Source organism: Lutjanus erythropterus, chromosome 17 (genome assembly GCF_056507025.1).
Source record: "Lutjanus erythropterus isolate fLutEry1 chromosome 17, fLutEry1.hap2, whole genome shotgun sequence".
Taxonomy (NCBI): domain Eukaryota; kingdom Metazoa; phylum Chordata; class Actinopteri; order Lutjaniformes; family Lutjanidae; genus Lutjanus; species Lutjanus erythropterus.
The window spans coordinates 6,546,410-6,561,402 of record NC_139333.1 but is presented as its reverse complement, the minus strand read 5'-3'; the positions used below and the strand labels follow the sequence as shown (position 1 = coordinate 6,561,402).

At 40.2% G+C, this 14,993-nt stretch overlaps 1 protein-coding gene across 11 annotated transcripts in view; it reads left to right on the top strand.

Annotated features, from left to right (window-relative positions):
• mrtfab (myocardin related transcription factor Ab) overlaps positions 1 to 14,993 on the top strand; it is a 63,735-nt gene that overhangs the window by 41,239 nt on the left and 7,503 nt on the right. For 10 of the 11 annotated variants that reach the window (XM_084740032.1, XM_084740038.1, XM_084740037.1 and 7 more), the window contains 9 exons: positions 6,002 to 6,057; positions 7,416 to 7,491; positions 7,905 to 8,063; positions 9,856 to 10,019; positions 10,151 to 10,291; positions 10,490 to 10,561; positions 11,846 to 12,030; positions 13,004 to 13,178; positions 14,553 to 14,951. In XM_084740032.1, coding sequence (XP_084596158.1) covers positions 6,002 to 6,057; positions 7,416 to 7,491; positions 7,905 to 8,063; positions 9,856 to 10,019; positions 10,151 to 10,291; positions 10,490 to 10,561; positions 11,846 to 12,030; positions 13,004 to 13,178; positions 14,553 to 14,951 — 1,427 coding nt within the window. The remainder of the gene's footprint in view (positions 1 to 6,001; positions 6,058 to 7,415; positions 7,492 to 7,904; positions 8,064 to 9,855; positions 10,020 to 10,150; positions 10,292 to 10,489; positions 10,562 to 11,845; positions 12,031 to 13,003; positions 13,179 to 14,552; positions 14,952 to 14,993) is intronic. The other variant, XM_084740033.1, reaches the window with a different exon arrangement.

Below are 14,993 nucleotides of genomic sequence, written 5' to 3'. Positions count from 1 at the left end.
TCTGCCTTCTCGTGAATATAGAGCTGCAACAGTTGAGTAAAACATGTCAAAATGTGAATGTTTCGTGGTTTATTTACTCCTCTCTGACGGTAGACTGAATGTCTTTTAGTTGTGGACAAAACGAAAAACAATTTACTCACATTTTATGATCCAAACAGCTAAACATTTAATCTAGAAAATAATCGAGATATTAAGCAATGTCGAAAATAATTCTTTGTTGCAGCCCTACTTGAATTATATGGAACCAGATGGCGGTCTGCTTGTGATGCTCAAAGTACCAGAAAAATACATCGGGAAAAATTCAACAGCAGCGTCTCTTTCTAGAAATCATGACGCAGTTACTCAAGACAGACCTTTTCGTAAGCATTTTCATAGGAACCACTTTCTTTCTAGTTCGTAGAAACAAGTTCCATCTAGTTCCATTACATTTGAGAGAAGGCAGACATCTCGATGGACAATAGAGGTGAAGAGAAAAATATGTATTTTTGATCTTGGCTTGAACTGCCCCTTTAAAAATAGGACTATTTTCAGCTGTTGTCTTTTACCATTTCTGATGGTTAGAGGTATTATGCAACCTTTGATGAATTTGGCAGCACAGCAGTCCACTAAAAATGCACTTAAATTAGCAAATTTGGCTCACTTGCATTAAAAGGACTTAGGCATGAAAGAATGCACTGGAGTGGTCACATTTGACCATTTAGTAGTTGCAGTAAATCTGCCTGTGTCCTCCTTATGCAACAGGCCTCATGCCAGACTGTTGAATTGGGATCAGCATGTACTGGCATGTACATGTACTGCTAGTCTGTGAGGATACAAAGAGGCAAGACACTTAAAGAGGGAGGAAGAGAAGGCATGGCTTTATAAGACATTCATCAAAGATTGTGTTTTGCTCTCTCTCAAGGTGATGTTTTCCTCAAACACAGTATTCTCACAGAGCTGTTATTTTGACTGTTGCCTCGAGACGCAGTGAGGTAGAGAAAAGGCTGTTCAGCTGTCAAGGCCTCTGCTGAAGTATAGGACAGTAAAGATCATACAAACCGCTAAAAGAGCAAGGAGGGAGCAGCATCATTTATTGACTTTTCAGTCGAATCATATCATGAGGATACAAGCTATTTTGTTAACCTTTAGACCAAACTCTGTTGTGCTAATGAATAATTTTTAACTAAAAATCGAAGTTTTTGTTTTACAGTTGGAACAGTTGATTTTGTTGTAGATCATCATGTAAAATATTCTCAATAATATTGTAATATAATAATATTGTCTTGCCGTAGACTAGACAGTGAGTGCTGGGAACTGATGTAGGGTCAGTTTGTGCTGTGCTGTCAAGTCCTCACACTGATTTTACAGCTGGAGGTGGTGTGAATGAGTAATTTTCCACCCTCCCTTACTCAGTAACCACCGCCTAGCTGTCCTTGAGCAAGGCACTTGACCTCCCACCTAGGGCTGTGGATTTTTTTCTGACAGCAATGACAAGGCAACATATTCCTATACGATGGCGGTTTACTCTAAATAATTTCAATTTATTGGGCTTTATTGAAGCATATTGTCATAAGTGTAGCGTAGCTCCTTTAAGCGAGTGAAAGCGAGCAGCAGATTGAGAGTGACGCTGATACCCATAGCAGAGCAGTAAGCTGTTGGTCTGGCAGTAAATGTACAGTACAGGTTAGAGTGTGTCAGTTAATAAACTCTACAGCTTCTCAAGACCAAGAAAGGCTCGTCTGTTGTTTCCTAAGAGCTCCAAAAGCGACAGGGCTCTAACTGAATTAAACTGAGCAGTAAAGCCTAAAGTTAAGCTAATGCTAAAGCCCATCAGCTCTGGTGAAATTGTATCCTTGTCAGAAGTTTTGTAGTCCAGCCTTGAACTGCAGTATCTTTTTTTGGAGATGTGGTAAAACAAATCCGTTATAAATCCAACACTGAATGTCTTCTGTAGTTATGTACCATTTAAATGTGAAACAGACTCCTGTGCTCCTGTGACTTGAGGTCAGTCATGTTTTGTAGTATTTCAACAAAACTGTGTGTCTGAGCTGCTGGTTGATAAATTTGATAGCTTGAAAGCTAAACATTGAACTACAATCAGCTTCTGAAATGTTCCATGCAGATTGAAGGGTCTTTGTCAGGGTTGGAAGAGTTTTGTTGGTTTTGGGATGAAGCTCTGAGCAGGATCAGGTCAAGTTCCCACTGTACAGTTGTTGAATGAGTTAATAATTTTGAGAAACTTGGCTAATCACTCCATTTCTTCTTCTTCTGTTATCTACTGTTGCCGTATAGACAGATACAGAACACAGGTGTTGATTTCATTGTCTCTGCTGATTGCGCAAGTTTAATAAAATGATCGATCTGGCAGTCATGAAGCTTCAAAGCTTCTACTGATACCTTGATAATCAACGTCCAGATTCTCCAAGTCTTTTAAATGCTTTGGGGTTTTTTGGTATCAACCAATAGCCAGAAAAGTTCATTTCTTTGTCCTCTCCTCATCTAGACACATGGAGGATGTGATCATGTAATACAAAAGAAAAGGATAAATACTAATTTAAAAATGCCTGAATTAAATGCCCTAATGCTCCTTTCAATATTAAGTAATTCACCCACATTTCTTTTAAGTATTCTATGTTTATTTCTGATATTTTATATTGTCTGCGTGACATATTTCCCACTTGTCATTTTGGCTATTTATATTTTCATCTGCCCGACAGCTACACACCAGCATACCAGCATATGTCAGTTCACATAAAGCCTGAGCAAAAGACTGATAAAGAGCAACAAACGGAGCTCCTTTGGTGTTTAATTGGCCACAAAATCTGCACACAAAAACCAAACACATGCATCTGACACAAGCACACAGACAAGCATCCTCGCAAGGGAGCATTTCAGTGATAGGTTGTGTTGTCTTCTCACTGAAGCTTTGACGCCCCCAAAGTGGTATTCAGCACAGCCTTAGAAAATGGAATTATTATGAGGTATTATGAGATGAGATTAATTTACATGAGCGTTTAAGAAAGTCTCAGTTTCCCTCCCACAAAATAACATTAGAAAATGTCAGATGATGAGGCAAATGGTTTCTAATTGATCTACTTTATCTGCGAACTCGCTTTTTCACTAGCATCACGAGCAGGAAATATTTCCTTCACTCAGTTTCAGTGGGTGAGAGTGACAGGATTAGCCCAGCAGTTGTCTGTTTTGTTGTGATCCTTGACCGGTGGTTACATCACAACTCGGTATGTAGGTCTTCTTCTATGAACATCGGGGGTTGTGACATCAGGAATGCGTCCCACCCCCCACCCTCTCCCGGTCATCTGTGTGGCACACATATAGCCAACACCCTGCTGTAGTGCAGTGTTCACACTCCCACACCTATAGCAGGGATTTCACCAGCTCTTGACCAATCAGAGGGGTTGCATCATCGTAACTGCCACCGTCCTCCCCATATCCTTCCCCAAACACCATGAACATGTTGTGCCTTTTTAGCTTTTCAAAGTCTGAGCTTGTCATTTGAAATTTGGATGTTCTTAAAAAATGTTATGAATCTTTATTCAGTTTGGTTCGTTACAATATTAAAATCAAAACTGTCTTCTTGACCAGATGCGGTGATGGGACCAAACTGTGTTACATACAATTTAATTCCTTAGAATTTATGAAAAAGCATGTGTCTGTCTGTATGTGTGTGTGTAAATATATATATATATATATATATATATACATGTACATATATATATATATATATAATACACACAATTCAAAGTTGAATTTGTAGTTTTTGCACAATCAAGGTTGTAACTGTCTTACAGGAAATATAAAAGTGTGTGTTTCTACACACACACACCCACCACATACATATTCACACCCCCACCCACTGGGTATATTACACACAGTCATGGCTGAGTGCGGTGATGAATGTTGACGTTCTTTCTGTGCTGCAGTGTATCCATCAGTCCACACCCTCTTCTGTCTTTATAAAGATCCACTCCAGACTGCTGGTCATCAAGAATTGATGTCCTCCAGACTCTCGGCCACTGTCCGTCTCTCAGACAGACAGTCGGCCCCTGAAACAGTTGAGGCAGTCTGCTGTCTCCAAATCTCAGCAGAGATATATCAGTGGACATCAGCAGAGTTATAACCATAAAACCATGCATGAGAATTTGCCATGCGGAAAGGTTTTGCTAGATTGAACAGGTTATGCCTGGTCACACTAGATGACTTTCAAAGTTGTATTTTGAATTTGGCATGCTTTGCACACTATATGAGCAATAGGGAATCACACATTCCAAGATCTTTCATCTGCTCTTCAAACTACATTTTGTCATGAAAAAAGACTCAAGAAGTGACATTAAATTTGCAATACTGAAGCATCAGTGTGCAGCATGTTACTGTTGTAGCTGGAGGTGGAGCAACTACTACTACTACTTTATAACTACTTTTTGCTAATTTTTTTTCTATATGTGGGCTTTTGTGGCTGCTGCTCTGGTGCCCTTCAATCTCCTTTTTTTTTCTTTCTTTCATGGCTCTGGTCGCACACAGTGTTTTATTTGTTCAATCTCATCATCTCTGTATTTTTTTAATAGATAAAACACAAAACTTGATTATTCAGTTATGTATAATAATAATATTCAAAAACAAGGATGAGCTCAAAACAAGCAGTGCACTTTATTAGAATCTTATAAAGGGTACCAGATATTAAACCTGCTTGATATCTTTTGAGCATCTGTCAGGCATCAGCATCTTTGAAACTGGAGAAATAGGAGATAAGAAGTATCGCAAATTATGCACAATATACCACAATATATAAAAAATAATTTAATATAAATATATACAAATAATAAGTATGTAAATATGTGCCTCATTCTACAGCATAAAACAACAATATATAATAAAAAAAACAATTTGTGCACAACACAACACCAGAGAGAATAGAATAACTAATTAGCTATAAAAATGTGTATGCTGAAGAGGCTTTTGTCACCAATGGAAAATCGGGGCTAAATCCTGTAGTGTGAGCTTGACTTTATGTATTAGAGGTTTGAAATTCAACCAAACTTCGATTTGTGCCCTTTTTTTGTGACCATTTGTCAAGAGAAAAGAAAAGGAAAAAAAAACAAACAAACATGTGGGATGGATCCCTCACATCCTACCCATCCTAGACCTTGGGGGACATGGAGAACAATTATGTTGAGGATTTTCTGATACTGACAGCTTGTTTCCAGTGTGGTATTTTATCTGTTTTTGCCTGGTGCATGTTGGCAGCCCAGTGTTCGATACTTGCTATGAAGTCAAAAAGCCATCTTTATGTATTGACAGGATGCGCAGCTTTCCATCTACAAGTTGTTAGCCACTTTGTCAGGTGATTAGTGCCTGTTGTTGTGTGTAACACTGAGTGACGGAAAAAGCTGCAAAAATTCCACACGTATCTTCATAACTGAAAAACTGTACGGAACCGAGTTCTCAAAAGGGAGTATAGTTACCACTGGGCTTATGAAACTGCTGAATAAAAGGTTTGGGAAAGCTCTGGTTGTGGTTACAGTCATGTGGTTCTATGAGGTTTGACTGCTATTTGCTCCTTTAAAACCTGACTTACCCTAAGTTTAACCACCACCACTGACTACAATATGTCTGTAGCTGCGTTAATGATAACATGACTTGGATCAGCTTAGTTACAGGCCAAAAAAACCAACTGCAGCTGCAGTTTTCTTAGTGATAACTGTGGCGGCTCTCACTGCAGAGAAATGGTGCTCTATGCGTGCACACACAGCACGCTGCAGTGGCCCGTCAGCCTCCTGAGCTGTCACCAGAGTCAGTGTGCGGTTCACAACAGCACTCCTGACCTTCTCATCCTGCAGCCACTTCTGCTTTGAGTCTGTCTTCCTCTATAGCTGATTCTGTTCTCACGTTGTCACTCTGCTAAAAGGAGCATCACGACTCATATCAGAGTCTGTGTGTGTGAGCTGCATTCTCATCCCTCTTTCTCTCTTTTTATGTTCCCGCCTCCATCCATCTCTCTGTGCAGCACTGAAGAGCCCGGCAGCCTTTCACGAACAGCGGAGGAGTCTGGAGCGAGCAAGGGTGAGCGTCTTAAAGTACAGTGATGATTTTTTTTTTTTTTTTCCTTGCCCTCAGTCGAATTGCTTTGTTGAAGCTACGCAGGGTGAAATGTTTACAGTATTAATAAACCGCATAGATCACAAAGCACTTTATGAAATTGAATTTTACTGTTAGGATAGGGACTTATATGCTGACAGGAAATAATAAATCGAACCTTTAGGTGCCACATAAATAGTCGTTCTCTTCAGGGAAGGAGCTGCACAAACCAGCAGGGTTGCTCGGCAATATTAACATGTTTTTTTTTAACATGTTTTTTTTAAAGGAATAGTTTGGATTATTTGATATGGGGTTGTATGAGGTACTTATCAGTAGTCAATGTATTAGCTACTGTTAGAGAGGAAGTGACCAGCATGGATGTTAAGCAATGAACTGCTGTGGACAGGGTCAGCAACAAAAGGTATTTTAGCCACTTAAAAAAGGTCCACCCAAAAAAAAAATCCAAATCAATTTAAGTGTGCACCATATGTGTAATATTTTCACCACTTTATCTTGCCATCAGACAGCCTTTTCTGATACATAACTGCTGTTATATAAGATGAATGTTGCTCATGCCAAACCAACCAAACTCCAGAGGCAAAATCTGTAATTTTGCGCTGCAGGAGACGGCAGTTGATAATCTGCCACTGCCTTAGTCTGTTAAATTTGTTTGTGGTAATGCATGACTTAAGTGAGTCTGAACTAAACCTTTAAAACACAGAAGTTACACAATAACACAAACAAACCTACCGCTCTATGCGGCAGTAGAACAGCAACTCACACTTTATGCAAGATAAAATTACTGATATCTCTTATGGATTTTGGTTCTTTGGGCAGAGCAATATTTACGCTTATACAATAGCAGTTTCCCGTGAGCAGCAAAGTGGTGAAAATCCAAATAAAGTGTATGTTTAAACTGACACTGATTTGTTTTTGTTTTTTTTTCCCTAATGTGGCTAAAACGCCTTTTGTTGCTGATCCTGTCCACAGCAGCATGATGCTTTGCTTCCATGCTGGTACTTCTCTCTGCTTCTCCAAACTGGGGGCGTGCCAACCAGAAGTCGTCATACAGCCTCATATCAAAAAATCCAAACTGTCCCTTTAAATACCAATGTTCAAAGCTACTCTTGCTTCCATCTGGAGGTCCAATCATGCAAAGTTGCTTAGTGAAGATTTAAATTCAGAATATGCAGCTAAAAATGATCGATCTTAAAGAAGAGCAATTCAGTTTGCAAGTACTAACAAGTATCCGGTAAAGACTACCTCACACTCGTCATTGTTTCTCATGCTTTTGTTTGTGTTCCTCTTTTCTTATGCCTGTTATCCCCCTCTGATTTCCCCAGACCGAGGACTATCTGAAGAGGAAGATCCGAAGTCGTCCTGAGCGCTCTGAGCTGGTCAGGATGCACATTCTGGAGGGTGGGTTTTTACCTAAAAGTATAAGTGTACTGTGATATTGAAAGTGTTGAATGGAAGGTCAGGTTAGGTGAAATGCATGAAACTTAATTAAAAAAAGGAACCATGCAGTAAACAAAGCGGAACCCGTTCCATCTGATAAAGTAAGTAGACTGAAATAAACTGTACTTTTTAAACAGTTTGGCTTGATGCTGTACATTAATTTGAAGCTGTTTTGGTTTGGTTTTTGAATTGAGCTTCACTTCAAAGGGTTGAAAAGGGCTTTTTGATCTGCAGAAATTCTACTGCTTGTCTTCATGTAACTGCTGGAAATATTGAAACAGATTAGGTATTACATCTAGTGTTCCTGGTGCTGTCTTGTTGAGATCAAAATAAATCACTGCCTACACTCATGTTGTCTCGTCTGTCCTCCACAGAGACGTCGGCAGAGCCGTCCCTGCAAGCCAAGCAGCTGCAGCTGAAGCGAGCGCGACTGGCCGACGACCTCAACGACAAGATCTCCCACAGACCAGGTCCCATCGAACTGGTCCACAAGAACATCCTGTCCGTCAGCTGCCCCGTACATTCACCACTGGGTAACTAAAAACACTCAGCTGTTGAAAAAAGAATTAAAACGTTGACAGTGTTTTCTTTCCTTTAGACTAATTGTTTAAATGAAAATTTCTGTTTAAAAACCTGAGAAATTAGTTGCCAGGAGCTTTTGGAGTCATGGACACTAAGGAGCAATTAATGACCATGAAGATACAAATACAAACACACATTCAAACATAATTAATTCAAATTACAACATACAGTACACCTGGCACAGATGAAGCAAAACAATATAGTCTCCGTAAAACATCACACAGATGCACACACACGCACGTACACACACACACACACACACACACACACATACACACAGTGCAAGATTCATGAAGACTCATAAACACAAAACAGTGGACTCCTTAAAGGGACAGCTCAGCCCTAAATCGGCACTGAATATTTTCCCTCAAAACTGTAGTGCTGTTTATCCATTTAGATAGTTTGGGTGTGAGTTTCAGAGTTTTGGAGATATTGGCTGTAAAGATGTTTTCCTTCTCTACAATATAATAGGACTAGATGGCACTCAGCTTGTGGTGAAAATTGAATTATACAAACTCAGACCCTCTTGTGAGCCACTTCATATAGAAACTGTTTTCTTGGTATCATGAAAAGAACTAGAAAGTCTTTAGTTCCTACATGAAACTTCTCACAACAAAGTCTGTGGATTATTTTGAGTAACCAGGTCATGATTTCTGGAAAGAGACATTTTTCAAATTATTTTTATTTATGGGGGTTTTTTTGTGTGTGCGTGTGCTTTGAGCACCATAAGCTGAGTGTCATCTAGTTGGAGAGAAGGCAGACATCTTAATGGGCAATATCTCCTCTCTGCAACTTTGCAACTCACACCAAAACTATCTGCAGGCCAGAGGAAATGTATATATGACATACATTTCTGATTAGGTGCATCCAGACTGAAGGCAAAGTGAATTTCTTCACCTTGTTTAATTGTATGCAGCTTAGTGATGAGTGCCGATGTTGTTGAGTGTATTGTGTTGCTATTAGGCCACTGGCCTTATGTGCAATTGCACTACCTGCAGCATCTGACTTCCGTTCAGTCTGAACACACCTTTAGCTATGTAATTACAACATCCAGGTATCCACACACACTTGTAATGCTGTATTTCCAGGGCAAGTGTACCAGCAGACACTCTTCTTAGTAACTACAGGTTGCATCATGCTAGAGGATGTGGTACCATAAAAACCAAACAACACAACCATTGACAAACTCCGTTACAGAAATGACACAACGATTGTGTGGACATGTCTGTTTTGAAACATGGAAGGACACACACTGTTGTATAACTTCTGTAAAATTAGTCATCAGTGTTTGGCAATCTGCTGAACAGTGATGACTGTTTGACTGTGAAGAAGCCAGGATTTGGAACAGTTTGTCCTCTGAAAATTCCCAAATCCAAGAGCCTTTTTCACTGTTTTACTGGCCACAGAAGTTTAGAACAGACCTCCACAACATTTTTTCATTAAAGAGGTCCTATTATGCTCATGTCTAGCTCTGTATTTTCACTCTGGGATTCCACCAGAGTAGCTTTGCATTATTCTCAGTTCAGAAACGTCCTTATTTATCTTATAGCTATATCTTAAGCTGCTAACTGCTAGTTAGCTCAGTTCACCTGCATACAGACTCTGCCCATACTGGGAGCTCAAAGCACTGGGGGATAGCAAGGCTAACTAGCTGTAGCAGTTAGCTACATTAGCTACATTATTAATTAATTATTTAATTTAAGTTCTTTAAATCTGAAATTGATTAAATGAAATCTGTCTCAGATTCTCCAAAGGGAGCTGGGGGAGAGAGTTCATCTTTAGATGAAGACAGCAGCGATGCTCTGTCACCAGACCAGCTAACCAATCATGACTCTCCTCTGAGCGCCGTCCCCCAGCTGTCCCCGTCTGATGTGCTCACCCAGAACGGAGACATGTCCCCTACACAGGTACCATTGCACTCCATCGATTCTTTATTATTCAATAAAACAAAATTTAAATAAGATTAATTTGCTGTGATAATGAAAAGTAAGTGACAATAAACATGATCACACCATTAATCAGAGTAATATCTTCTCAGTTCATTACACAGTCTCCTCCTCCACCTCCGCCACCACCTCCTCCCCAGGTGAATGGGTCAGACTCCTCCCCATTCCCAAAATTGACAAATGGGACGACGGTGACCTCGGCAAACTCCCGCCCCTCTACTGGACAGGCCAAGGTATGGAAACGCCGGGTATTTTCCTCTCTTCCCACCAACACAGAACCATCAGTTAAAACATCCTGCAGATTTGATGACTTATGAATAAATCTGACCTTAATCTCTATTTGTGGTGCAGCTATAAGTGGCTAACCCTCCCTCGTCTCTTCATTTCCTTACTTCCTCTTCCCCGACCCCATTTCTCACACTTTCTGTCAGCAGTCTCAGGCTAAGACGAGTTCAGACCGTCCTCCACAGAGACCTAAGAAACCAAAGGACAGCAAACCCAAGGTCAGCAAGATATTTGTTTCGTTTTCATTTTAACAGGCGCATCAAAAGTTCAACATCATGTGTTAATTGTTAGAATTATCTCAAGCTTTGTTATCTCAGAAAACATAATAATCATCTCATTATCACAAAAAAAACAAAGAATTGTTTTCCTCCCATTACTTGAGAGATCAGGAGGGCCGTGCCAGCTGGCATCTTGGCAACTGTAGCAAATGATTTAAGTTGAATATGTCAGATCACCTATTACCTATTATTGACAATGCATCAGACTGTTCTTCAATCAAATTCTAACACAGGCAGAAATTACAGGCAGTGCATTTTATTTTTCATATTGAAAAATAAAATGCACTGTCCCATATTTAAACAATACAGGACACTATTTGTCCAGTATTTTCACGCACACCTTCTAATGCTTACACTATGTTCTCATACTTGGAATGACATTAAATATAATAAAGCTAAAAGTGTTCAGTATTAATACCTAGAATGACAGACGAGTTTTCTGTCACTCACTGTTATCCATTAGATCATGTGGTTTATTAAATGATAATCACAAGAAAGCTCACTTTCTTATCTCGAGATTACCAAAAAATTAACTTCACATATTCTATATTTCAGCACGTTTTTTAGGCTTCATTGTGACAATAGTTTTTTGGGACTGGAGTTTATCACTCAACTAGTCCATGAAGTCGCTCTCGCTATGGTTTCGGTGTCAGCTTTCTCCGAATTTGAGAGCCAGAGTTTCTCTTTAGATTCAGCCATTCGACATTTAACAATCACAGAAGGACAAATCCATAACAGAAGAGGAACAAGTACAATTTTCTGCGACCGCAAACTTGCTTTGTCTGAACTGGAAATCTTTGCTCTTTGGATGTAGTTATGTTATTACTGCTGATCTTCCCACCCACATGTACAGTACTGAATGCACGTACACTTTTTTTTTTTAACTTTTATTCAAAGTAGGCTTGGGGCAGTATACTAGAGAATCTATAAACCCGAAGGTATGATTTAAAAATACAGATGCCACTCTTTGTATGGATACAGAGATCCTTTATTGATCTATAATAGTCGTAGAAGAGCGTCGCTATCATCAAGTTAGCTTACCTAAAGTAGAGTCAAGTCAAGCTGTTTTATGTAAATGTCAGGAAAATATATAAAAATAGATGCCACTTCCAAATGTCCAGCCTTCTTTTTTAATGTCACGTCTTGTAGACCAAGATGAGGCAGGATGAATAATAGTATTAAAAAGCTGAGTTGTCTCTTAACTTTTTCGTCTGCTGCGTGCAGGTGAAGAAGCTCAAGTACCACCAGTACATCCCTCCCGACCAGAAGGCGGACAAAGAGCGTCCGCCCCAGATGGACTCGTCCTACGCGAAGCTCCTCCATCAGCAGCAGCTCTTCCTGCAGCTGCAGATCCTCAACCAGCAACAGCAGCACTACAACTACCACACCATCCTGCCCGCCCCTCCCAAGTGAGTGTCAACCATGACTGTGTACGTGTGTTGAAGTGAGGATGACTGAACGCAGTGGTTTTATGAGAAGACTCAACTAGTTTGCCACCCTCCTTCTTTTCTTCCTCATATTAAACCAGTGGTAAATACCCACAGTTCATGTCTACAGCACAGCCTGCAGGCAGTGTTCATTATGACTTCCTGTGTTCTGCCAGCCTTTCCTCCTAGCACATTAGTGGTTTGTGGGTGAGTCTGTTGTGCCTGGGGCAGAAAGCAGAAGTAAAAATGTAAGTCCATTCCATTTTAGCTTCTGCGGTTTGACACAATAAAGCTGAGACTTATTAAACATACTTAGTGTTTAAATGTTAGATTATTGATTCATTAAAACTTCAAATGCCAAGGATGAAACCTATGATATGTGTTTTGTTTTGTTTTTGTTTCTTTTTTTTTTTAAATATACACTCATTCAGAATTTGATGCCGGCAACATTTTCCAACTTTCCATTTTTCCACTTTCTCTCAGTCAGCATTAAGGAAGTGACGACACTAATTGTTGAAATTTTGAAATTTATTTAACGTGTCACAATGCAACACATATTTTAGTCAGAGTCAGGTCTGAGCTTCAGTAGCAGCACTTTTTTACTACAAAGCCATGCTGTTATAACACATGCAAGATGTGTCTTGTCATTGTCTTGCTGAAATAAGCAGGGATGTCTCTGAAAAAGACATCTGGATGGCAGCATATGTCACTCCAAAACCTGTATGTACCTTTCCACGTTAATGGGGCCCTGAGACATCTTGCAGGCATCAGTTTCAGAATAAGTGTGTATGTACAAAAACTAATCAAGTTAATCAGTTAAATCATTAAATATCTCGCCTTGTACTTACATTTACACAACCTGCAATCTGGCCTCAATCACAACATCCCCTGTTAAGTCAAAGAAGGACAGGCGATATTCACACTTAACTGTTTTTTGGTTGTTTTTTTTTTGCAGGCCGCCAAGTGAGCAGCCTCCCACATCCAATTCTGGGCCTTCCCCCTCCCGCAGCGCTCCCACAACAAATACCACCCCTGCCCCCTCTAATCAGACCGGGACTGCCCGTCAGAGCCAAACTGCAGTGGGAGGAGCCAAACCAAGCACCCTGCCAGCCAACCTGGATGAGTTTAAAGTAAGTTCGACTCATAGCTTTGGTTCAGTGTTTTTTGTAGTAGTACTTGTGTAGCTCCTGTTTATTGAAAAAAATCAGGAGGTGGATGAAAATTTCTCTGTGACTAATCCAGTCTGTAAATCAGGGCTTCTCAAAGTTTTGGTGCCTGAATGCCAATTTAGTGAGCCAGCATTTTGTTTGGTCTCATGATGGCATTTAACATTAAAAACTGTTTGAGCACTGAATTCACCTGCTTGCAGAAAAAGCACATGACTTTAGTTGTACCCTGAGGTCAGTCGAAGTGAGGATCGATCCTTTTTTCCTCCTGTAGTCTTTTTTAGCGTGGTGTCTTTTCCATCTGACTACCACGTTTAACAGCTGAGTTGTCCACCAAAATTAAGCGCTAGCATGGGTGTCATGATTCTCCAAACACATTTTTCTATTTGACTTTCAATTTTAAGGTGACAGTTCATTTCAATTACGGTAATGCTTTTTCTTTTTTTGCTCTGATGGCTATGCCACTGTTAGACTCTCAAATCTTGATTTGTTAAGATCAACCCATCTGTCATTCTGTCACGGATCACACATCTTTAAATGATTCTTTAAAAGACAGTCTCTATATTATCAAGATTATGTAACAACTGTAAGTTACACTGTGTTGTCTTTGAAGTGTTTTTTGTTCTTTGGACACATGCAGAACACTGCCAGTAGATGGGGGTGTAGAGAAAACAAAAATACTAGTAGGATCACCAATTCTGCCTTTGATTTCGATTACTGAAGTTGAAAGTTAAATTGATAAATTTTTGATTTAGTTACCATGTAACCAGTAGCTTTAAACAAGTTGTCATTCTTAACCTGACAGATGTTTGTTAGGGGGCGCGGTTAGGCGAAGTAGCCAAGAGTCGCGTTAAATGTCAGCCGCTGAAAGTGAAAGTATTGAAATGGAAAGATTAAAATCGAACGCGTGCATTTCATTTCATTCACGTCACTTTTTGGGGACCTCAAAAAATGTTTGAGGGCTGCCATTGGCCCGCAACTGCTTTGATCGCTTTGAATGCTTTCAGTTTACACATCAAGAGTATTTTAATATCAGACTTTGCTGTTCATTCGCACCAATACACCCTCCAAAAATCCAATAAGGGGGAAAAACTGAAAACATAATCAGAATGTTTAATGCAGTTTTTCTTTATTATATCATGTTAATAATTTTTTGCCGCCCTCAGATTAATCTTCTGACCTTTTTGGGATTCCAGGGCCTCATGTTGGGAACCACTGAACTAAATGACTTTCCACTGAACTTATGTTTTGTCTCTTAAACATCAGTTATGCTGTCCTCTTTCACTCTGAGTCAGTGCCTGCTAACTAAACGCACTGGTCTGGTTTCTCATCCTCCAGGTCGCTGAGTTGAAACAGGAACTGAAATTGCGTGGTCTGACCGTCTCAGGCACCAAGAACGACCTCATCGAGAGGCTCCGCAACTACCAGGAGCAAAATGGCGGCACCACAGCGGTTTCAAAAAATGGCACCACTTTGCAGCCCAGTCAGCAGGGTGCAACCTCAGCTGCGAGCACCATCACATCCTCTCCAACCACAGCCACCACCCCCGACCACCAATCAGGAGAGGGCGGGTTTAAGTTGGCTTTGTCATCTCTGGCTCAGGTGGTTCCGGGGCGGGTCATGAGGTTTGGCAGCACGAGCTCCAGCCCGCCGGTGTCCCCTACTCCATCTGAGAGGTCACTGGCTGGGATGAGTCCTGATGAGACAAGCTGTAATGGAGACATGTTTGGAGAGATGGTGAGACATGAATGTTAAATTATTGTCCTTTTGTTAAAGGGA